General features: G+C 36.1%; 1 protein-coding gene across 1 annotated transcript in view; it reads right to left on the reverse strand.

Moving 5' to 3' along the window:
- Nucleotides 1-26,155, reverse strand: part of LOC128554366 (protein mono-ADP-ribosyltransferase PARP14-like) — a gene marked incomplete at its 3' end in the record, with an annotated part of 56,123 nt that overhangs the window by 15,147 nt on the left and 14,821 nt on the right. The window contains exons 4-5 of the mRNA XM_053535650.1: nucleotides 21,421-21,454; nucleotides 5,468-5,617 (exon numbers count right to left, since the gene is read on the reverse strand). Coding sequence (XP_053391625.1) covers nucleotides 5,468-5,617; nucleotides 21,421-21,454 — 184 coding nt within the window. The remainder of the gene's footprint in view (nucleotides 1-5,467; nucleotides 5,618-21,420; nucleotides 21,455-26,155) is intronic.

The raw sequence follows: 26,155 nt of genomic DNA on the forward strand, positions 1-26,155 counted from the left end.
CAAATACTGTAAAATCAGATACCCTTTCAAGATTGAAATTTTGTGAATATGGAAATCCTGTTCTATATATTCTCATTTATAATGCATTATTTGCACATGCATATATTCATACATAATTATTATTTAAGCCAGCCCTCAATTTTCACAATTATGGAAATTGTGAATACAGTCAAAACCTGTGTTAAAAGACCACCTGCAAAACAAAGACCACTTTTACAAAACCTGTCTGAAAAGACCATAATTTTTTTCTCAGTCAGACCATTATCAATGAATTATTTTAACCAGTTTAGAGAGACAATCTGTAAACAAAGACCACTTAAAATAATATTAATTTGCAGCAAAGAATTCATTCATTTTGAAAATCTCAAGATTTGTTTGGATTATACTTAGGTATTCAAATTAACTGAAATGAAACAAGGAATTTATATAATTAAAATTTATGTCAATGTTTACATTTTGTGTATTAAAAGGATGTAAATTAGAATTCTATCATTTTATTTATAATAATGTAAAAAGATATATCATTGAAATTATTAAGGTCCTATTTATATTGAAGCTATTTATTTTTTGGTTATTGAACACCTCAAACAACAGCACCTGATAATAGGCATTAAAAGACATGTCATAAGTACAATAAATTGTAAATGATATTATGCTTGTAATATAATGTTACATCATCATAACTGAATAAGTCTATTCTTTTGATGATTGGCAGTGATTAATTATCTTGCTTTTACAGCCAATTAATATACTGCTGTTCAATGTATACAGATGTGTTAACACACAGAGATACAGCTTATCTGATCAAGATAAGGACCAATGAAAATACAGGCTTCTGAAGCCATTTTACACCTGTACCCAAAAAATAATCCCAATATTTCTGCTTGTTTTTTTTGTTTTTTTTTTGTTTTTTTTTAATGTGATCTTTGCAAATGCTGTGAGCAAATAAATGGTCAAATTTCCCATGAACTGTATACTTATATATTTTAAGAACATTCTATATATTCCCTTCAGTAACTATATTGTACAAAGAAAATGGCTCATGAATACAAAATTTGAATGTAAACAGGAAGTTCTTTGTTCATGTTGTTGGAGGCAAACGGAATAGAGCTAACTTGAAACTCTAAAATGCTTTTAGAGAGATATCAGGTAAGAACATCAAACTTTCTAATGTAAAATTTAAGTTTTAAAGCTATATGTCACAGGTCTAGAATAAACAGACTGAGGCAGGAACTTTATTCATCTTAGTAAACTGAACTTTCACCTGGTTACAGGTAACTTTTTCAGGTATATGACTGAATGATAATTTATACTGCTTCTGAGAAAACAGCTAGTTTATGCATACTTAATTGTTGCAGTTTTCAATAATTAATTACTTGTAATAAGTACAAATATGTTAGTAAAATCACTTTGAACCTCTGACTAAACATTTTCAGATGAAAAGAGGGTGCATATCTAGTTATTTGAAGTATGCCTATGTATGAATTGATGTAGTCAGAGAAATCAGATGGCTTCAGTGACTATGCTACAGGATGATATGAGGTTACAGACAGAAATTTCATCAAGGATCAAGCATAAATTACAGAATATTTCAACTATAATTTGTAAGTTAAAATTTGCAAACTGTCTTATACTATACAATTACTATAAAAGGTTGATAAATTATTTATTTTTGTTGGTATTAACATCACACTAACAGGTTGATCATTACACCAACATTTTATGACATTATTTTTTTGTCAGTTCTAAATTCTAAAATTTCTTTTTAAGCTTGTCTGATTAAAAAATAAACTTGCATTATTGTATGGTCAAGCACTTACACAGATGAGGGATAGTACCCACAGGCAGTGCTCTCAATATTTTCTTTTCAGTGTCCAATAAATAAATAAATAAATAAATGGTTTTGATACATGTAGAATGTTTAAATGGTAATTTAACTACAAATTAAAACTGGCTTTAGAGTTGTCATTTCACATACTACTATACTAGGTTACAAATACTGTATTACCTAAAATTATATTTTAATCGCAATTACTAATATAATTTGTTTCTATAATTAATTAAAATTATGTTATATCATTTTCAGAAATGGCTGGAATGAAGTTCCTGACACTGGTGATGGTTTTGGAAAGCAAAGAGACATTCTGATGCCACCTTGTATTGAGCCTACGATACTCCAAAATTTTCTATCAAATTATTTTGATATTTAATATACCTTTTAGTTTAATTTTCAAGTTTAAGCTAAGTAAATTTTTATTTTTCTTAACCACAGATGTAAAAGCTGCTGGCAAATGTGTTATTCCCCTTTGAATTTTATACTTTTTGTGTTTTTGAAACCCAGACCTGTCTCAATATTTTATTAAAATAATTTTGTAATAATATTTCTTTTTTTTCTTTCCACTTTTCCTCAGTGCCAGGCCTAATTCAGAAATGCCAAAGATTTTCAATCTTTTTCTAGGTTGCAATTCTTTGAAATTGTTTGGATTTTCATAACAAATCTCAATGGAATTCATAGGAATTCACTGGAAATTTGTGTCAATACCAGCAATGTTTTCCAATGGTTTTCCATCAAACCTTTCCAAAACTTTTGCAAAGAATGCTTAGAAATTCCTTGAACTTTACTGCAATGATTTCCAATGAATTTTCAAAGAATTCCATGCCGATTTTTCAACTGCATGTTCCCCTGGGTATGTGAATTTAAATTCAAATTAATTTTCAGACTTCTCTACTCAAAATTCAAAGAAAATTTCAAACTGGGAAATTTTCCAAGGTTTCCGTGGTTTTTTTAAACTGAGAACATTTTATATGCTTCTCAGTTTTTAGAACTTGGATATTTTACAAGGATTTCCGTGGTTTTCGTTTATGGACCATGGAAAAAAACACACGGAGAACTGCAAGAGTTCCGGGCCTTTTTACCATGGAAAATATCCGAGGTTTTGTACCACAGAAAATATCCAAGGTTTTGTACCACGGATTTGGTCCGATACTCCAAGGTTTCGAGGTTTATTACCACGGAAAATATTCAAGGTTTAAAACCACGGAAGTTGTCCGAATACTCCAAGGTTTCCAAGGTTTCTATCCATGGAAAAAATCCAAGGTTTTTTGCTGCGGAAAATATCCACGGTTAAGTACCACGGAAGTTGTCCGAATACTCCAAGGTTTCCATGCATGTGCATTTTACGAGGTTATTTCGCCCAGGTTTCCGAGGTTTTATTCCCTGATTTTTTTTCTTTGGTCAAAATCTTTCAAAATAAAAGAGTCCGAATACTCCATGGTTTTTTTCCAAGCTGTTTTTCCAAGCTTTCCATGGAAAAAGTACAGACGGGTACTGACTTTTTCCGTACATCCCCAGCCGGCAGGTACAATTATCTGCAATAGTATCTATATTAAATGACCTTGTATAAAACTTCTCTAGAGGCATTTTTGTTCCTGTCTTATTATCAGATAAGTCTGCACTTGTATATTATAATTATACAATCAACATTCCTAACAGTTCAGCTAACAAATGATTTCTATGGTCAGTGTATTGGAAAAAGTATTCACCATATTAAAACAAATTTGGAACATAATCATAGTTTTGTGTGCATCTTTATCAGTAATTCAGCAAAATACTTGTAATTTTGAGTTTATCAAAATTCAATCATTAAGAAACCACTTTTTGCCAGTCCCTTGTTTGGTCTCTTAATACAATGTCTACTGTACATATAATAGACACAGAATGTTGGCTAACAGTGATACCTGAATCAGAAAAGAATTATGATAAAATTACAAAAATATAGTTACTATGTACCTTTACAAACTCAGAAAGCTATGTAATAAACATTTCTTAATAATCAAAGAAACAAGCAAATTCAGTGAATTGGTATCCCTGCCAATCGGGATAAAGGTGTTGCAGAAAATGGAATAAAATCACTATTAATAATATATTTATAAGAACAAAAGCACTATTTTTATAATATATTAATAAGAACAAAGTGCCATAAATCTCATTTTCTTCATGCAGGGCCACATTTCCCACAGCATTTAACATTGTTTTTAAACATTGTTTTATAGCAGGTAACATTTCTGTCATGTTTTATTGAAATCCTACAAACCAATTCTGAGATATGACTTGGACAGACAAAAAATCAAATTAAAAAACTATATATGTACTATATATCTATCATTGCAAAGGGATATAAATCTTGTCTTCCTCATTCAATCTAAATAAAACTTGCAGGGCCAGACTGCCCTATAGCACTGCACATTTCTACCATATTTTATTGAATTTTTCCAGCCATATCTGAAAAATGACTCCAGATGGACATAAAATGGACTATGTATGTAATATTACATTATTATAATATAAGTACAAATGGCATATATCTTGTCTCCCTCAAACAATCTTAATGAAATTTGCATGGCCTTATTGCCCTATAGCAGTTAATATTTCTACCATATTTTATTGAAATCCTTCAAACCATATAGCAATATACACAAAGCAAAGTAATATATGACCTTTGACCCCTAAGTGTGACCTTGACCTTGAAGCGAGTCATCCAAAACATGTGCTCTGCATGTCGTCTCAGTGTGGTGAACATTTGTGCCAAGTTTCTTTGAAATCCTTCAAGCAGTTGCAAGAGCGAACATGAAACACAATCATATGACCTTTGACCCCTAAGTGTGACCTTGACTTTGAAATGAGACATCCAAAACATGCGCTCTGCACGTCGTCTCAGTGTGGTGAACATTTGTTTCAAGTTTCTTTGAAATCCTTCAAGGGGTTCAAGTTACAGAGTGGACATGAAATTGCTAACGGATGGACAGACGAACGGACGGACGGACACCAGGACCATAACATAATACGTCCCTTCGGGCGTAAAATAAATGACATCAAAGAAAAATTACAGTTACCTGTTGCTACAATAGCCACCTAAGTATCCAATGTAAGCACTGATGGACAGACACATAGACAGGGGATAATAATAAACACCAATCTTAGCTGGGTGGATCAATTTACTGAAACTCCCTAAAATTGATCACCAAACATGCTAGACACTTTCTTACTTCAGATAAATATAATTTTACTGTTATCTTTCTACCTAAGCTGACTCCAAGATTCTTTGTATTTTAAAGAATATTAATAGCGGACATCATAACAATTAATAATCTTGTGAAAACACAACTTAGCTTTTATAAATTTACAATTTCTCACATTTAAACTGTTGATCTCATTCAGTGGTAAAAAATGTAGTGTGATGTTAATTGACAGTTTCAGATCTGATTTCATATACCCTTTGTGTCATTTGAAACTTACAGAGGTACATGTACCATGGAAAGTATGAGAGGACATGAAAACTAGAATGGTTTGATAACTGTTATAGGCAAAAATTAATTCAGCTAACATTGTCAATATTTTATTTTGATATACATAAACAGTAGTGTCTTATGTTCAGATAAATATTCAAGGCAAATAAAACAAACAAACCAGAGGTGTTATCAAAGAAAACCACAAGAGCTTCTGCCATTCCACATGCGGCCGCAGAGGAAGCCATTTCTGCATTTATAGTCACTCCAGAACATTGCATCTTCCTACTTGTCAAATGGTCAACTTCTTGTTTCACAATTTTGTCATCTTCTAAATTATAAGTAAAAACTGCAGTTATTTTATAACTAGAGGGTCATTGACCCTAAAGCAGTCACCTGTGTACAAGGCTTTAAGTGACACTGTTTGTATAAAGTAATGGTACAAGTATTGATAGGTTTCTTCTACACACATTCTTTAACCTAAAGCAATAGTAAGACAGTACAACTCTGATATCATATGCCAACAAGAGTGCCAGAATGTCACAATATACGCCCGTCACAGCAAATTTCTTTACTCTAGCACCTGTATTTGCAAATGGAATTTTAATTTTGTGGTTGTTTAGTAATCATTGTAAGTCATTTGTTTTTCTAAGTCCACAAAAAAACTCCTTACCAGGTAGAGATACATTAAAATACACCTAAAATTTGAAAGTAACATCTATGTTGTACCACAGAAAAGTGGTCTTGTTTTTTCCCTACGGTCAATTATAAAAAAGTTACAATATAAGTTATTTATAGTAACAACTAAGGGAAGATAATCTTAAAAAAAAAAAAAAAAAAAAAAATCCAAAAAAAAATTGTAAGTCCACACAAAAATCTTTACCAGGTAGAGATTGGTCAAAATACACCTAATAATTGGATGTAGCATGCATGTTGTACTAGAGAAAAGTGGTCTCGATTTTTCCCTACGACTAGTAATGAAAAAGTTACAATATAAGCTATTTATAGTAACAACAAAGGGAAGTAATTCTAAAGAAGGGAACTGCGCAAGACACTTCGTCTCATGATGGTGTATAATTGTGCCAAGTTACATCAAAATCCCTCCATGCATGAAGAAGAAATGCTTCGGACAAAGTCATTCTTGTATCTGACCTTTGGCCTCTAAGTGTGACCTTGATCTTTGACCTAGGGACCTGGTTCTTGTGCACGAGACTCCGCCTCGTGGTGGTGAACATTTGTGCAAAGTTATATCAAAATCCCTCTATGCATGAAGAAGAAATGCTCCGGACAAGGTTTTCATTCTTGTATCCGTTGACCTCTAAGTGTGACCTTGACCTTAGACCTAGGGACCTGGTTCTTGCGCATGACACTCCGCCTCGTGGTGGTGCACATTTGTGCCAAGTTATATCAAAATCCCTCCATGCATGAAGAAGATATGCTCCGGACAAAGTTTTCTTTCTTGTATCCTTAGACCTCTAAGTGTGACCTTGACCTTAGACCTAGGGACCTGGTTCTTGTGCATGACACTCCGTCTCATGATGATGAACAATTGTGCCAACTTTCATCAAAATCCCTCCATGCATGAAGAAGATATGCTCCGGACAAAGTCATTCTTGAATTTGACCTTTGACCTCTAAGTGTGACCTTGACCTTAGACCTAGGGACCTGGTTTTTGCGCATGACACTCTGTCTCATGATGGTGAACAACTGTGCCAAGTTTCATCAAAATCCCTTCATGCATGTAGAAGATATGCTCCGGACAAAGTCTGTGGACGCCGCCCGCCCGCCTGCCAGGGGCGTTCCCATAATACGTCCCGTTTTTCAAACGGGCGTATAAAAATCAAGGCTCTAGCTATTATTGATTGAGAGAAGAAGATTTTCAAAGTTTCTTATATAAAAGCCTATAGTATAGAGATAGTACCTAAAAGTTCAAATTATGAAAAACAATTAAAAAATTAACGTTGATTGCTTATATACATATACTTAAGACAAATATAATACTCCAGTCTTGATCTGATCATTTTCAAGCATGTTCTTGAAGATTATCTGAAACTTCTTATTTAATTTCCATGTACTCGCTCTTGCAGATAGTCCTACCTATGTAGCCATTGATAAATATTTAATCCCCAATTATAACTGGATTATTGCAGAAAAAACTTGTATCAATGCAAAAGAATTGTTAAATACATGCATATTGTATGATATCACAAAATGGTTTAAGATTCATAAAATAAATTCAGATCTACCATTTAAGCTGAAATTTAGATATAATGTTATTTATACCATATCACACATCATATATAAAAACAAGAAAAAACTCTTCAGTATTTACCATGAAAATGGACATTTAAATGAAATGACATATCACTAAGTTTTTAACCATACAGATACTGCATTCTGCCTTTTGATATTTGTCATACAGGTGTAAATGTAAATGCAAGGTAGGATTATCATTTGGTTAATTGATTGATCTCTAGTACTATGTCTATATAGTAAGTACATGTCACATACAAGGGGCGTGGCCATTTTTAACCTTAGGACAATAATTTGGTCAATTATGGAAGAGAGTTAAACCCTTATATCACATGCCAAATATCAAAGCTCAAGAGAAAAAGATTTTTAAAGTGTGGCAGCTGAAAACCTATTTTTAACCAAAAAGACCGATATGTTCAATGAACCTGAACAATTTGAACATCTTTGAAAGAGGGGTACCCAGAGATGGTTTGTGTAAAGTTTCATCAAAATCCATTCAGTGGTTCTGTAGAAGATGTTGTTTAAAGAAATTGTTGATGAAAAGTGCCCACGCCCTTTGGCGCCCACTTTTTTCATGAATCAGAATAATTTGAATAAAATTGGTAGAGGGTCAAACAAGGACCATTTGTGCAAAATTATTTTAAAATCAGGCCAGCAGTTTCACACAAGAATAGTTTTTAAATTTCCACTATATACGTTCTGGGAAAAGTGACCACGCCACCTGGGAGCCATGTTTTTTTGACAAATCGGAATAATTTGAACAATCTTGGTAGAGGGTCAAATAAAGACCATTTGTGTAAAATTATTTTAAAATTGGGCCAGCAGTTTCACACAAGAAGATTTTTTAAAGTTTCAACTTTATGCATATAGTGAAAAGTGGCCACGCCCTCTGGCGGCCATATTTTTTGAAAATCAAAATAATTTGAACAATCATGGTAGAGGGTCACACAAGGACCATTTGTGTGAAATTATTTTAAAACTGGGTCAGCAGTTTCAAATAAGAATATTTTTTAATTTCCACTATTTACATAAAGTGACCACGCCCCCTGGCGGCCATGTTTTTTGACGAATCAGTATAATTTGAACAATCTTGGTAGAGGGTGACAGACCATTTGTGTAAAATTATTTCAAAATCGGACCATTGGTTAAGGAGGAGATGTCGTTTGAAGATTTTTCTATTTTTAGCTTTGGCAGCCACTATGTGCAACCAAGCGGAACCATTTGAACAACTTTGGAAGGACCACTCAAGGAACATCCAGGCCAAGTTTCATCAAAATCCATTCAGTGGTTTTGGGGAAGATGTCGTTCAAACACAATTGTTGGCGATGGACGGACAGATGGACACAGCGTGGTCACAATACCTCACCATGAGCACTTGAGCTTAAAACAACCAAAAACAAGAGGACCATAATGGCCCTATATTGCTCACCTGTTATCATTGCAATTGAGGACAAGAAGGTCCTCAGAAAAAATATCAAAGTCCAAAGGACAGGAACAACAAAGGGAAGAAATTTAACCAAAAAGAAAACAAAAATTCTTACAAGGTACAGATATGTCAAAACACACCTAACAAGAGCGCCGCCAAGCGGGGCAATATACGCCCGAAGGCTTACATCTTAGGATGGGAGCAAAATTTTAAGAACTTGACTGTTGTAGCCCCAAAGGGCTGGAACAACAAAAGGAAAACTTCAAAAAACAAATCTAAGTCCACAAAAAAAAATATTCAAAGTCTACAAAAAAATCCTTATCAGGTACAGGTATGTAAAAATACACCTTAAAATTGGAGGTACCATCCATGTTGTACCACAGAAAAGTGGTCTCGGTTTTTCCCTACGGCCAATAATAAAAAAGTTTCAAAATAAGCTATTTATAGTAACATAAAAGGGAAGTAATTCAAAAAAAAAATTATTGTAAGTACAAAAAAGAGATCTGCCAAATAAAAACAAGAGCCATGTTACACATGACTAATCCCCCCGCCGGGCATATTATAATTGAAGGCTAAAGTTCCTGGCAAGTTAGTGTCTGAAAGTATTAATTGTGGGGAAAGCTTTGAAGAACCGTTTAGTTGTGGTCCGCATCAGGGGTTTTAAGATGTAGAAGAAAGAATAAGTCAGTAGTGAGGTGGTTTACTGCTAAATTTTATTAATTTTCATGAACAGTATAGCTATGATGTTTTTTTATATGGCTACTGTAAAAAGAAGGAATGGAAATTTAACAGGGAACAAGAGTGCCAGAATGTCAAAATATATGCCCGTCAAAGCAAATTTCTTTACTCTAGCAGCTGTATTTGCAAATGGAATGTTAATTTTGTGGTTGTTTAGTAATCATTGTAAGTCTTTTGTTTTTTAAAGTCCACAAAAAAACTCCTTACCAGGTAGGGATACCTTATATATAATAAAATACACCTAAAATTGGAGAGTAACATCTATGTTGTACCACAGAAAAGTGGTCTTGTTTTTTCCCTAGGATCAATTATAAAAATGTTACAATATAAGTTATTTATAGTAACAACTAAGGGAAGTTAATCTTTATATAAAAAAAAAAAAAAAAAAAAAAAAAAAAATGCAAGTCCACACAAAAATCTTTATCAGGTAGAGATTGGTCAAAATACACCTCAAAATTGGTTTAGCATGCTTGTTGTACTAGAGAAAAGTGGTCTCGATTTTTCCCTACGACTACTAATGAAAAAGTTACAATAAAAGCTATTTAAAGTAACAACAAAGGGAAGTAATTCTAAAGAAGGGAACTGTGCATGACACTTCGTCTCATGATGGTGTATAATTGTGCCAAGTTACATCAAAATCCCTCCTTGCATGAAGAAGAAATGCTTCGGACAAAGTCATTCTTGTATCTGACCTTTGGCCTCTAAGTGTGACCTTGACCTTAGGCCTAGTGACCTGGATCTTGCGCATGACACTCCATCTCGTGGTGGCGAAAATTTGTGCCAAGTTATATCAAAATCCCTCTATGCATGAAGAAGAAATGCTCCGGACAAGGTTTTTATTCTTGTATGCTTTGACCTCTAAGTGTGACCTTGACCTTAGACCTAGGGACCTGGTTCTTGCGCATGACACTCCGCCTCGTGGTGGTAAACATTTGTGCCAAGATATATCAAAATCCCTCCATGCATGAAAAAGATATGCACCGGACATTTTTTTAAAGAAAATATGATAAAGGGAAATAACTCAAAAAATAGGCAAGGTAGAGTTATTGTTCTTGCACACTGCACTTCCTCCAAATGTGTTCTATCAGTGTATGAAGTTTGAAGAAAATCCCTCCAGTACTTTTGGGGTTATGCTCCGGACAAAATGTTTTAAGAAAATAAGATAAAGGGGAATAACTCAAAAATTAGGCAAGGTAGAGTTATTGTTCTTGCACACTGCACTTCCTCCAAATGTGTTCTATCAGTGTATGAAGTTTGAAGAAAATCCCTCCAGTACTTTTGGAGTTATGCTCCGGACAATTTTTTTTTAAGAAAATATGATAAAGGGAAATAACTCAAAAAATAGGCAAGGTAGAGTTACTGTTCTTGCACACTGCACAAAGATCGTTGCAGATGCACGAACGGACGCACGCACGCACGGAGAGCATTTCTAATATCCCCTTCGCCTTTGTAAGTACAAAAAAGAGATCTGCCAAATAAAAACAAGAGCACTGCAATGCAGAGCAATATACACAAAGCAAAGTCATATATGACCTTTGACCCTTAAGTGTGACCTTGACCGTGAAGCGAGTCATCCGGAACATGCGCTCTGCACATCGTTACAATGTGGTGAACATTTCTGCCAAGTTTCTTTGAAATCCTTCCAGCAGTTCAAGAGGTACAGAGCGGACACAAAACAAACTGATATGACATTTGACCCCTAAGTGTGACCTTGACCTTGAAGCAAGTCATCCGGAACATGCGCTCTGCACGTCATCTTGGTGTGGTGAACATTTGTGTCAAGTTTCTTTTAAATCCTTCAAGGGGTTCAAGAGTTACAGAGCGGACACGAAACAAGCTGATATGACCTTTGACTCCTAAGTGTGACCTTGACCTTGAAGCGAGACATCCAAAACATGCACTCTGCACATCGTCTCGGTGTGGTGAACATTTGTGTAAAGTTTCCTTGAAATCCTTCAAGGGGTTCAAGAGTTACAGAGCGGACACGAAATTGCTAACGGACAGACGAACACCAGCGTCATAACATAATACGTCCCTTCGGGCGTATAAAAATTGGAGGTACCATCCATGTTGTACCACAGAAAAGTGGTCTCAGTTTTTCCCTACGGCCAATAACAAAATAGTTACTAAAAATAAGCTATTTATAGTAACATAAAAGGGAAGTAATTAAAACAAGAGGACCATGATGGTCCTGAATCGCTCACCTGTTCCCACATGACCCAGTTTTGAGTATGACGTCTTTTTTTCTATTAATTGACATAGTGACCTAGTTTTTGAGCTCATGTGACCCAGTTTTGAACTTGACCTAGATATTATCAAGATAAAAATTCTGACCAATTTTCATGACGATCCATTGAAAAATATGGCCTCTAGAGAGGTCACAAGGTTTTTCTATTATTTGACCTATTGACCTAGTTTTCGAAGGTACGTGACCCTGTTTTGAATTTTACCTAGATATCATCAAGGTGAACATTCTCACTAATTTTCATGAAGATCTCATGAAAAATATGGCCTCTAGAGAGGTCACAAGGTTTTTCTATTTTTATATCTACTGGCCTAGTTTTGGACCGCACATGACCCAGTTTCGAAACTGACCTAGATATCATCAAGGTGAACATCCAGACCAATTTTCATGAAGATCCATTGAAAAATATGGCCTCTAGAGAGGTCAAAAGATTTTTCTAATTTTAGACCTACTGACCTAGTTTTTGACCGCAGTTGACCCAGTTTCAAACTTGACCTAGATATCATCATGATGAACATCCAGACCAACTTTCATACAGATCCCATGAAAAGTATGGCCTCTAGAGAGGTCAAAAGGTTTTTCTATTATTTGACCTACTGACCTAGTTTTTAACGGCACGTGACCCAGTTTCAAACTTGATCTAGATATCATCAAGATGAACATTCTGACCAATTTTCATGAAGATCCATTCTAGGATATGGCCTCTAGAGAGGTCACAAGGTTTTTCTATTTTAAGACCTACTGACCTAGTTTTTGATCGCAGTTGACCAAGTTTCAAACTTGACCTATATATCATCAAGATAAACATTCAGACCAACTTTCATACAGATCCCATGAAAAATATGGCCTCTAGAGAGGTCGCAACGTTTTTTCATTATTTGACCTACTGACCTACTTTTTGAAGGCACTTGACCCACTTTCGAACTTGACCTAGATATCATCAAGATGAACATTCTGACAAATTTTTATGAAGATCCATTCACAAGTATGGCCTCTAGAGAGGTCACAAGGTTTTTCTATTTTTAGACCTACTGACCTACTTTTTGACCACACATGACCCAGTTTCGAACTTGATCTAGATATCATCAAGATGAACATTCAGTCCAACTTTCATACAGATCCCATGAAAAATATGGCCTTTAGAGAGGTCACAAGGTTTTTCTATTATTTGACCTACTGACCTAGTTTTTGATGGCATGTGACCCACTTTCGAACTTGACCTAGATATCATCAAGGTGAACATTCTGACCAATTTTCATGAAGATCTTGTGAAATATATGGCCTGTACAGAGGTAACAAGGTTTTTCTATTTTTAGACCTACTGACCTAGTTTTTGACCGCACGTGACCCAGTTTCAAACTTGACCTAGATATCATCAAGATGAACATTCTGACCAATTTTCATAAAGACCCCATGAAAAATGTGACCTCTAGAGTGGTCACAAGCAAAAGTTTACACACGGACGCACGCACGCACGGATGGACGACTGCCGATGGACGCTGCGCGATCACAAAAGCTCAACTTGTCACTTTGTGACAGGTGAGCTAAAAACAAGAGGGTCATGATGACCTTGGATCGCTCACCAGAGTAATATGAGCTACATGTTTCAAATGTCAAACTGATGATTTTTAGAAATTTTTTGGAAGATTTTCCTATGTACAATCAAGTAACCCCTGGGGCGGGGCCAATTTTACCCCGGGGGTCATGATTTGAACAAAGTTTGTAGAAGTCTACTAGGCAATGTTACATATCAAATATCTAAGATCTAGGCCTTCTGGTTTATTTTTAGCAAATTTATGAAGATTTCCCTATGTACAATCAAGCAAACCCTGGGCCTGGGTCAATTTGACCCTGGGGGGGGGTCAAGATTAGAACAAATTTTGTAGAGGTCCACTAGGCAATGCTACATTTGATATATCTAAGCTCTATGCCTTCTGGTTTATTTTTACAAAATTTTGAAGATTTTTCTATGTACAATCAAGTAATCGTATGGGGCGGAGTCAATTTGACCCCGGGAGTCATGATTTGAAGACATTTTGTAGAAGTCTACTAGGCAATGCTACAAGTCAAATATCTAAGATCTAGGCCTTCTGGTGTATTTTTAGAAAATTTTTGAAGATTTTTCCTATGTAAAATCAAGTGACCCCTAGGGCAGGGTCAATTTTGACTTCGGGGGTCATGATTTGAACAAATTTTGTAGAGGTCCACAAGTCAATGCTACATGTCAAATATCTAAGCTCTAGACCTTCTGATTTATTTTTTAAAATTTTTTGAAGATTTTCCTATAGAAATCTATGTAAAATCAAGTGAACCCTGGGGTAGGGTCAATTTTGACCATGGGGTCATGATTTGAACAAATTTAGTAGAGGTCCACTAGGCAATGCTACATGTCAAATATCTAAGCTCTAGGGCTTCTGGTTTTTGGGAAGAAGATTTTTTAAGACTTTCCTATGTAAAATCAAGTGACCCCTGGGGCGGGGTCAATTTTGACCCCGGGGTCACGATTTGAACAAATTTGGTAGAGGTCCACTAGGCAATGCTTCACACCAAATATCTAAGCTCTAGGGCTTCTAGTTTTTCAGAAGAAGATTTTTAAAGTTTTTCCTTTTGGTTGCCACGGCAACCAGAGTTCTGCATGGAATTCAATTCTTTGAACAGTTTTTGTAGAGCTTCACCCAAGGAACATTCCTGTGAAGTTTGGATGAAATTGGCTTAGCGGTTTATGAGGAGATGTTGTTTAAAGTAAAAGTTTATGGACAACGGACGACGGACAATGGACGCTGGACTACGGACAGTGAGTGATCAGAATAGCTCACCCTGAGCCTTTGGCTCTGGTGAGCTAAACAAGAGCTGTCTGATGACAGCGCGCTCGACTATTCGAAGAACTGATTGAAGAATGGGGTCAAAATATTTCCACAGATATTCAGACAAAAGAAATAAATAGATTAGACAAACAATGATCCTGTATTTCTTTGATTTCGATAAGTCTTGCACTAAATGGCAATGTATGAACCAATTTCAAAGTCCAAAAAGGGCCATAATTCAGTCAAAATAGTTATGAACTCTTGCCTACAGATGTAAAATTAATAATGATAAACAAGTGTTCAAAGTTTAAAAGCCATATGTCAAATAGTTTTGACAAAACGTGGACTTGTATGAAAACAGAACCAATTTCAAAGTCCAAAAAGGGCCATAATTCAGCCAAAATAGATGACAGAGTTATGTACTCTTTCCTACAGATAGAGACTATTATACTAAACAAGTGATAAAAGTTTCAAAGCCATAGGTCAAACACTTTACAAAAAATATGAACTGGTACGGAAAACTTAACCAAGATTTCTAAGTCAAAAGGGGCCATAATTCAGCCAAAATCCTTGATGGAGTTATGTACTCTTGCCTATAACTGGATATGGTGATGGTAAACAGGCGTTGAAAGTTTCAAAGCTTTATCTCAAAAGACTTTGTCAAAATATGAACTGGTACGAATATTAACCCAGATTTCTAAGTCAAAAAGGGCCATAATTCAGCCAAAATCCTTGATGGAGTTATGTGCTCTTGCCTATAACTGGACATGGTGATGGTAAACAAGTGTTGAAAGTTTCAAAGCTTTATCTCAAAAGACTTTGCCAAAATACAAACTAGTACGAAAAACTTAACCAAGATTTCTAAGTCGAAAGGGGCCATAATTCAGCCAAAAACCTTGATGGAGTTATGTACTCTTGCCTATAACTGGCCATAGTGATGGTAAACAAGTGTTGAAAGTTTCAAAGCTTTATCTTAAAAGACTTTGTCAAAATATGAACTGGTACGAAAAACTTAACCATGATTTCTAAGTCAAAAGGGGCCATAATTCAGCCAAAATCCTTGACGGAGTTATGTGCTCTTGCCTATAACTGGACATGGTGATGGTAAACAAGTGTTGAAAGTTTCAAAGCTTTATCTCAAAAGACTTTGTCAAAATGTGGACTGGTACGAAAAACTTAACCAAGGTGTGACGCCGACGCCGACACCGACGCCGACACTGACGCCGACGCCGTGGTGAGTAGGATAGCTCTACTTATTCTTCGAATAGTCGAGCTAAAAATGTTGTAAGTGAACAAAAGAAGGATCTACCAAATAAAAACAAGAGCACTGCAATGCAACGCAAATGCAGAGCAATATACACACAAAACAAAGTCATATGACCTTCGACCCCTAAGTGTGACCTTGAAGTGAGCCATCCGAAACATGCGCTCTGTACGTCGTTTCGATGAGGTGAACATTTGTGTCAGGTTTCTTTGAAATCCTTCAAGGGATTCAAGAGTTACAGAGCAGAAAAGAAATTGCTAACCAACAGACAGACAGACGGACAACAAGGCGATAACATAATACATCCCTTCGGGCGTATAAAATGGAATTGAGATCTTATGGTGATACAAGTTGTGTGCAAGTTTGGTTAAAATCAAATCATAAATGAAGCTGCTATTGCGCAGACAAGGTCAAACAAGAGGGTCATGATGACCCTGGATCGCTCACCTGAGTAATATGAGCTACATGTTTCAAATGTCAAACTGATGATAAAATATTAAGAAAGTCAGCAGATCACATTCATGGTCAACGAAATTCAGTTTTATGATTGGTGTGCAAAACTGTGTAAGTCATCAAAATTTCAAGGCTGTATCTTAAAAAACAAGAAAGTAGGTCAGTAGGTCAAGGTCACAGTCAAGCGACATCATATTACTTGGGGTCATCAGGTAATTATAATTAAACAGTCTTGGAAATAGGATCAAATGATTTTTTAAGTATTTTTTCCTATATAACTCACATAATAACTAAGTGACCCTAGGGCGGGGCCTCTTTTAACCCCAGGGGCATTATTTGAATAATTTTGGTAGAGGAATACTAGACAATGCATCTTACCAAATATCAAAAGTCTAGGTCGTATGGTTTCACACAAGAAGATTTTTAAAGCTTTTTCCTATATAAGTCTATATAAAACTTGAGACCCCCAGGGCAGGGCCTCTTTTCACCCCAGGGGTACAATTTGAATGATTTTGGTAGAGGACCATAAGACAATGCTGCAAACCAAATATCAAAGGTCTAAGTGTTGTGGTTTCAGACAAGAAGATTTTTAAACTTTTTTTTCCTATATAAGTCTATGTAGAACTTGGCACCCCCGGGGCGGGGCCATATTTGACCCTAGGGGGATAATTTGAACAATCTTAGTAGAGGACTACTAGATCATGCTACACACCAGATATCAAAGCTGTAGGCCCTGTGGTTTTGGACAAGAAAATTTTTTAAGTTTTTCCTTTCGGTTGCCATTGCAACCAGAGTTCTGCATTGAATTCAATCCTTTGAACAATTTTGAAAGGGGGCCATCCAAGGATCATTCCTGTGAAGTTTGGTGTAATTCTGCCCAGTGGCTTTCAAGAAGATTTGTTTAGAAAATGTTGATGGACACACAACTGACGACTGAAGACTGACGACGGACATTGAGCGGTCACAAAAGCTCACAATGAGCCTTTGGCTCAAGTGAGCTAAAAAGTTTATTTTGGCCCTTTCAGGGACCATAACTCTGGAACCCATTAAGGGATCTGGCCAGTTCAAGAAAGGAACCAAGATCTTATGGTGACACAAGTTTTGTGCAAGTTGGATTAAATTCAAATCATAAATGAAGCTATTATTGTGCAGACAAGGTCAAAATGGCTAATTCTGGCCCTTTCAGGGGCCATAACTCTGGAACCCATTACAGGATCTGGTCAGTTCAAGAAAGGAACCGAGATCTTATGGTGGCACAAGTTTTGTGCAAGTTTGATAAAATTCAAATAACAAGAGGGCCATGATGGCCCTATATCGCTCACCTGTTATCATTGCACTTAAGGACAAGATTTCAAGGTCAAAAGATCATAATAAAGATCAATCAAAAGAGTTATGAGAAAATATAGTTGAAATTTTCTTAAAGTAACTTGAAATAAAATTATTCTCAATTCAGGCCAGAAGTTTCATACAAGAAGATTTAATTTAATAAAGTTTTCTATATGGCCATATAGGGATAATGAGTGTCTCCTGCGGGCCGCCATGTTTTCGAAGAATCAAAATTATCTTAAGGAATTTGGTAGAAGGTCATCCAAGGCACATTTGTGTAAAATTATTTTGAAAACGGACCAGCAGCTTTTGAGAAGAAGATTTTCAAAGTTTTCTATATAGCCATATAGGGAAAACAAGCCCAACCCCCCTATCAGGGGCATAACTACAGAACCCATGATGGGATTTGGCCGGTTCAAGAAAGGAACCAATATCTTGTGTTGATACAAGTTGTGTGCAAGTTTGGTTAAAATCAAATTATAAATGAAGCTGCTATTGTGCAGACAAGGTCAAAATAGCCAATTTTGGCCCTTTCAGGGGCCATAACTCTGGAACCCATTATGGGATCTGGCCGGTTCAAGAAAGGAACCAAGATCTTATGGTTATACAAGTTGTGTGCAAGTTTGGTTAAAATAAAATCATAAATGAAGCTGCTATTGTGCAGACAAGGTCAAAATAGCTAATTCTGGCCCTTTCAGGGACCATAACTCTGGAACCCATAATGGAATCTGGCCAGTTCAAGAGAGGAATCAAGATCTTATGGTGATACAAGTTGTGTGCAAGTTTGGTAAAAATCAAATCATAACTAGAGATGCTTTTGAGAAAAGCGCATGTCTCCCACAACTGCCTAATCATCTAAATAATAAGTCAGTCTTTATATACTGTTTACTGAATCCACATGCGCATGCGCTTTCTTGACACCAAAAGGACCCCTATACTACTAGTAGTATAGGGGTTGGTTTGGAGGTAAAACTACGCAAGAAATCTGAGTGATTTTGGTAATTCCGAAGTGCCTAGGCCGATTTGGCTAGTTATCGAACTTGGCCAAACACTTATTGGCAGACACATTTTGTTGAAGTTTGGTGAAGATCGGATGAGAAATGTTCGACTTAGAGTGCAGACAAGCTTTGTGACAGACAGACAGACAGACTGGAGTAAATCAATATGTCTCCCACACCACTGTGTGGTGGGAGACATAATTAAAGCTGCTATTGTGCAGACAAGGTCAAAATAGCTAGTTTTGGCCCTTTCAGGGGCCATAACTCTGGAACCCATAATGGGACCTGGCCAGTTCAAGAAAGGATCCGAGATCTTATGGTGATACAAGTTGTGTGCAAGTTTGGTTAAAATAAAATCATAAATGAAACCACTATCGTGCAGACAAGAAATTGTTGACGCATGCACGGACGCACAGATGACGGACGAAGGGCGATCACAAAAGCTCACCTTGTCACTATGTGACAGGTGAGCTAAAAAATGAAGCTGCTATTGTGCAGACAAGGTCAAAATAGCAAATTCTGGCCCTTTCAGGGGCCATAACTCTGGAACCCATAAAGGAATCCAGCCAGTTCAAGAAAGGAACTAAGATCTTATGGTGATGCAAGTTTGGTAAAATTCAAATCATAAATAAAGCTGCTATTGTGCAGACAAGGTCAAAATAGCTAATTTTGGTCCTTTCAGGGGCCATAACTCTGGAACCCGTAATGGGATCAGAAAGGAACCGAGATTTTATGGTGATACAAGTTGTGTGCAAGTTTGGTTAAAACTAGAGATGCTTTTGAGGAAAGCGCATGTCTCCCACAACTGAAAAATGACTGGATGGTCTAGACGAATGGATCCAATCAGTAATTCAAGGGCCATAATTCAAAAGTGCCTTAGCAGATTTGGCTAGTTATCGAACTTGGCTGAGGTCTTATGATCAAACACATTTTGTTCAAGTTTGGTGAAGATCCGATGAGAAATGTTAGACTTAGAGTGCGGACAAGCTTTGTGACAGTGCTGCCCAATGAAAAATGACTAGTTTCTCTGGATGGTCTAGACGAATGGATCCAATCAGTAATTCAAGGGCCATAATTCAAAAGTGCCTAAGCGGATTTGGCTAGTTATCGAACTTGGCCGAGGTCTTATGGACAAACACATTTTGTTCAAGTTTGGAGAAGATCCGATGAGAAATGTTCGACTTAGAGTGGACAAGCTTTGTGACAGACACACACACACACACACAGACTGGAGTAAATCAATATGTCTCCCACACCACTATGTGGTGTGAGACATAACAAGAGCACCGCCTTGCGGGTGCTGACGCTCATCTGATTTTTTTGTATAATAGAAATATTGTCCTACCCATGATTTTCTAAGTCTAAAAAGGGCCATCATTCTTGCAAAAAGCAGGATAGAGTTATGTTTCTTGATGTACAGCGTCCGCTTATGATGGTGAAAAACTGTTGCAAGTTTTAAAGCAATAGCTTTGATAGTTTATGAGAAAAGTTGACTTAAACATAAAACTTAACCAAGAAATCTGATATTTTCTAAGTCCAAAATGTGTGGGATTTATTCGGGTGGAGAAATCACTATCGTTTCGTATGCCGTTGCTCGCTCGTGATGCGTAAACGGTTTGGAACTGGGTTTTGAAGTAAGGTTTTTCTGAAAGATTAATCTTTTGCCGAAAAGGCGGCCAACCATTGATAAGGAAATGTTGTTTTGAAAAAAAAATACGGACCTGGAAGCAATGCACATGTCAAACTGTTCTTGATCACCTTTCTCATGGCTCATTGTCACAGGAGCAAAATTTTTTTCAAAATGGCTTTTTGTCATTTTTTTCCTAAGAAAACATTATAATTGTAGTAAATTTAAGGGCATATGGCTCATGGACCCATACTGTATCCTAGGTACTTTACTGCCACCTGTGAGTCCAAAAGGGGCCTTAATTCTTGCAAAAAGCAGGATGGAGTTATGTTTCTTGATGTACAGGGTCAGTTTATGATGGTGAACAAGTGTTGCAAGTTTCAAAGTAATAGCTTTGATAGTTTAGGAGAAAAGCTGACCTAAACATAAAACTTAACCAGGCAACACCGACGCAGACGCCGACACCGCTCAAGTGATGACAATAACTCATCATTTTTCTTCAAAAAATCAGATGAGCTAATAAAATCATAAATGAAACCACTATCATGCAGACAAGAAATTGTTGACAGACGGACGCACAGACTGACGACAAACGACTGACGAAGGGTGATCACAAAAGCTCACCTTGTCACTATGTGACAGGTGAGCTAAAAAAAACTGAAGAACAATGATTGCACTACAGTGTGTTAGTTACTTGAGGTTTTAATACAAAATCTGTAACAATATGAAAATATAACAATTTTACTAAATCAAGGGCTTTTACTTTAATATTACGCTGAACAATGTTAATGTGAAGTTACAGTAAGATATAAGCAATAGTAACAAAGGTTGCCGAAAAACTTTAACATAGAAAGCTCACGCCGACACCGGGGCGAGTAGAATAGTACCCCTATTCAGAGAACAGGAAAGCTAAAAATACAGCCTGTCATGTCAGACTTTGCTTAAGTATTTGTAGTATTTATAGTAGTATCTTAGTATTTGAAGAAGAACTGTTGTTTACCTTTCTCATATTTTATCTTCTTACTCTCAAAAACCTGAAAATAATTCAAGACAAAAGCATCCTAAAACAACTGTTGAAACAACACAAATTTTATATTTTTAAAATAAGTGGGTCATAATATCCCTAAGTTGCTCACCTAGCCAAGATTATTGTGCCGTGGATATGTATGACACACTGAATCATGAAGGGTAACAACTGTGTTTAACATAAACAAGAGGGTCATTGACCCTAAAGCGCTCACCTGTGTACAAGGCTTCTAGTGTGTTTGTATAAGTCCAGAGTTCTTTGATTTTTCGTTACTCAGACCCGCCGACCCTATTTTTCGTCATTTTTGAAAAAAATAAAAATTGAAATTTCAAAATTATTTTCGGGCGACGATCGATGTTTTGCTGCATTCTGGCGACAACGACAACGTCGATATTCATCAGCGCATTATCCGTCAGTGTCATATAGGCGCAATTTCCGCTCAAATGGAAGCGTCTCCCGTACGTAAACAAAAACTTGAGTGAAATTTAAGATTGTCTTTGAACGATTTATGCGCGATGGAAAAGCAGAATATTTGGTTTGTAATCTAGTATATATACAATAAAACAACGAAAAACAAGTTCTGTAAAGGTTACGGTCAGTAACGGTGTCTCAAAATGTTAGAAAAACATAGATTTACCCGACGTAAATAACAACGGCAACATTGAATGTGAATTTGACATGCCTTTGGCAGTTATATATTTACATGAGGATGACGTATAGGAGCAACAAAGTGCTGCCAAAGGAGTCATCCGTTTCAGATTTTGGGGGTGGGGGGGGAGCGGTTAACCAGGAGGGAAAGGGGCCCAGGCCTGTGATTTGGAGCAAAAACAGCTCGGTGTTTGGGCAAAGGGGAATAAAAAACCTTATGTAAAGTCAGTTTTTGGGGAAAACTGCATAATTTAAAAGATATTTTCTGAGGGAAGGACCCTATTATGAAGGGGATAAACCCTGTGATATGCTTATGAAGACATATATATATATTACAAGTTGCCTGATTGGAGGTATTTATCTATATATTCCATTGCATACAAATCCTTTTCAGGGACCTATCTAGCTACTTATGCTTTCAGTCATTTTCTGGCCATCGAATATAAAATAAAGAGTGGCCCGACTTTGAATCACTTGCCCCTGACCACTGTGGGATCGAGCCCCACTCAGGTCATCATGTGAAAAAGATATCCAGCTGGCTGACGGAAGGTAGGCCATTCTACCCAGATGCCAATTCTTGCCCGAGATGATGCCCAGAGGAGTACCTGGGGTCTTCCAGCACCATTTAAGTCTGGAAAGTCACCATATGACCTATAAAATTGTGTCAGTGTGATAATAACACAACAAATAAATATTAAAATGTATTAAATAAAGATCTTGGTCAGAAAAGTTTATGAATTAAAAATAAAAGTATGCACATGCTAAAAATGAAACCAGCCGATCAGACCATTGAAAATTGCTATTCAATCATCAATTTAATACTCGCCGGAGATGTTATGACCAAGGGCAAATAGTAACCATGCCCAAAGAGTGATTTTGTTAAAGTTTTTGAAATCATCAATTTTATGTTCCAAGATAATAAAAAAGTTAAACACATAATGGTAATTTTTTTTTGTATTACATGTTAAATGCGTATTAAAGTAGTGTTAAAATCCTTTCAGGCAACACATTTGAAGTGATCACTTATCGTCTGTTGTTTTAGTAATTTTACTGCCTTTTTATTTTTATTTTTTTCCCTCCTCCTGTCAACATTTTTCTGCCCAAAATCTGAGTAACAAAAAATAAAAAAACTCTGGCCTAACGTAATGGTACAAGTACAGAGTTAGGTTTTTTCTATGTTAGCCTATATTATATACATGTCACGCACTTTTTTGAACCTAAGGCAATAATTTGAACAACAACTTATGGATTCAGAGAAAAGATTTTCAAAGTTACTTATATATAAGCCTTTAGTAAGTACATGTCATACACAGAGGTGTGGCCATTTTTGACCTTTGGGCAATAATTTGGACAATTATGGTAGAAAGTCAAACCCTTATATAACATGCACAATACCAAAGCTCTAGAGAAAAAGATTTTTAAAGTCTGATAGCTGAAAACTTTTTTTGAAACCTATTTTTAACAAAAAAGACCCATAGGTCAATTTCCTTGACGGGTCAAGTTCATGATGGGGGGTGGGGGGGAAAGAACTGACTGGTTAATTTCTTCTCCCCACCCAAGAGATCAAGTATGGCTAGGGGGGAAAGAACTGTCCAGTCAATCTCTTCCCCCACCTTAAACAGAGCAAGTACTGGCTAGAGGGGAAAGGAGTCATAAGTCAAGTCTCAATTAAGGTCTGAAATGGAGATTAATGTACATTAACATTAGTCTACTAAATGATTGGAAAATTTGAAAATCGAAACAGTTCAGAAAACAACTCATAATGTAAATTCCTTACCCCACCAACTTTCGTATGTACAGTGCTTTAGGGTATAGCGGATTTTAGGGTATAGAGGATAGATTAATAAATTTCATATTTAGACTTGAATTATTTTATAGATTTTCATATCATTCTTTTACTGGCATGCAAACAGACATTTTGACATACATTTTAAATATTTGCTTGTTGTGTTATTTTTCATATGTCATCAAATGTAAAATAAAGCTATCCCCTATAGACTAAATCAGTGTATATGTAAAAAACGTCAGTGAATGAAAGGTATTTGATATAAATTTAAAAAGCTGAATGTTTTTGAAAAGAAAATACATTATTATTCTGATTTTTAGTAAAGAAATCTTGGAAAGTTTATTAAGATGTGGATTTTAAACTAACAATGGAAAAAATGACCAAAGCTATCCTGTACACCCTAAATCAGCGCATATGTAAACAATGGCTTGGAGAGAAAAAACACATGAATTTCTATTTAAAGCTGAATGTTTTATGAAGAATAGATGTTTTCTGTCTGATATACTGAAAAAAACCCTACTATTTTCATTTCTTTGAATTGGAATGCAGGAAAAATTAGTAAGCTATCCGCTATACCCTAAAGCACTGTAAATGCTGCCCATCTGGACAGGAAAAACAGAAAACTGATAAGTGACATGCATCAATAAGTATGTTCCCTTACCAAAATAATGTAGATTGATGTTATCAAATAAATTAGTATGTTTTTCTTCATCCAGTTTTCAGTGAAATAAATCAATTTTTGTAGCATATAATTTGGTAAACATTTGAAGAAAATGGCATAACTGCATCAAGGGGAAATAACTTTAATGCAACTAAATATAAATGTTATGATTTATTATAGACGATGTGAGTGAAGTATGTATCTATTTTGACTAAAATCCATTTGAGAACAATCTGGGACTAAAATTATAAGCATTTATACACTTTTCAGTCCGTAAAAAGTAGCGCACCAAAAAGTTTTGGATTGATTATTTTCAATGGGGCGAGCGCAAGTCAAAAACAAACAAGAGGACCATGATGGTCCTGAATCGCTCACCTCTTCCCACATGACCCAGTTTTGAGTATGACGTCGTTTTTTCTATTATTTGACATAGTGACCTTGTTTTTGAGCTCATGTGACCTAGTTTTGAACTTGACCTAGATATTATCAAGATAACAATTCTGACCAATTTTCATGAAGATCCATTGAAAAATATGGTCTCTAGAGAGGTCACAAGGTTTTTCTATTATTTGACCTATTGACCTAGTTTTCGAAGGTACGTGACCCTGTTTTGAACTTTACCTAGATATCATCAAGGTGAACATTCTAATTTTCATGAAGATCTCATGAAAAATATGGCCTCTAGAGAGGTCACAAGGTTTTTCTATTTTTATATCTACTGGCCTAGTTTTGGACCGCACGTGACCCAGTTTCGAAAATGACCTAGATATCATCAAGGTGAACATTCAGATCAATTTTCATGAAGATCCATTGAAAAATATTGCTCTAGAGAGGTCAAAAGATTTTAATAATTTTAGACCTGCTGACCTAGTTTTTGACCGCAGTTGACCCAGTTTCAAACTTGACCTAGATATCATCAAGATGAACATTCAGACCAACTTTCATACAGATCCCATGAAAAGTATGGCCTCTAGAGAGGTCACAAGGTTTTTTTTATTATTGGACCTACTGACCTAGTTTTTTAAGGCACGTGACCCAGTTTCAAACTTGACCTAGATATCATCAAGGTGAACATTCTGTCCAATTTTAATGGAGATCCATTCACAAGTATGGCCTCTAGAGAGGTCACAAGGTTTTTCTTTTTTTAGACCTACTGACCTAGTTTTTGACTGCACATGACCCTGTTTCGAACTTGACCTAGATATCATCAAGATGAACATTCAGGCCAATTTTCATACAGATCCCATGAAAAGTATGGCCTTTAGAGAGGTCACAAAGTTTTTCTATTATTTGACCTACTGACCTAGCTTTTGAAGGCACGTGACCCAGTTTCGAACTTGACCTAGATATCATCAAGAAGAACGTTCTGACCAATTTTCATGAAGATCTTTTGAAATATATGGCCTCTAGAGAGGTCACAAGGTTTTTCTATTTTTAGACTTACTGACCTAGTTTTTGAAGGCACGTGACCCATTTTCGAACTTGACCTAGATATCATCAAGGTGAACATTCTGACCAATTTTCATGAAGATCTAGTGAAATATATGGCCTCTAGAGAGGTCACAAGGTTTTTCTATTTTTAGACCTACTCACCTAGTTTTTGAAGGCACGTG

This window comes from Mercenaria mercenaria, unplaced genomic scaffold (assembly GCF_021730395.1).
Source record: "Mercenaria mercenaria strain notata unplaced genomic scaffold, MADL_Memer_1 contig_4975, whole genome shotgun sequence".
Taxonomy (NCBI): Eukaryota; Metazoa; Mollusca; class Bivalvia; order Venerida; family Veneridae; genus Mercenaria; species Mercenaria mercenaria.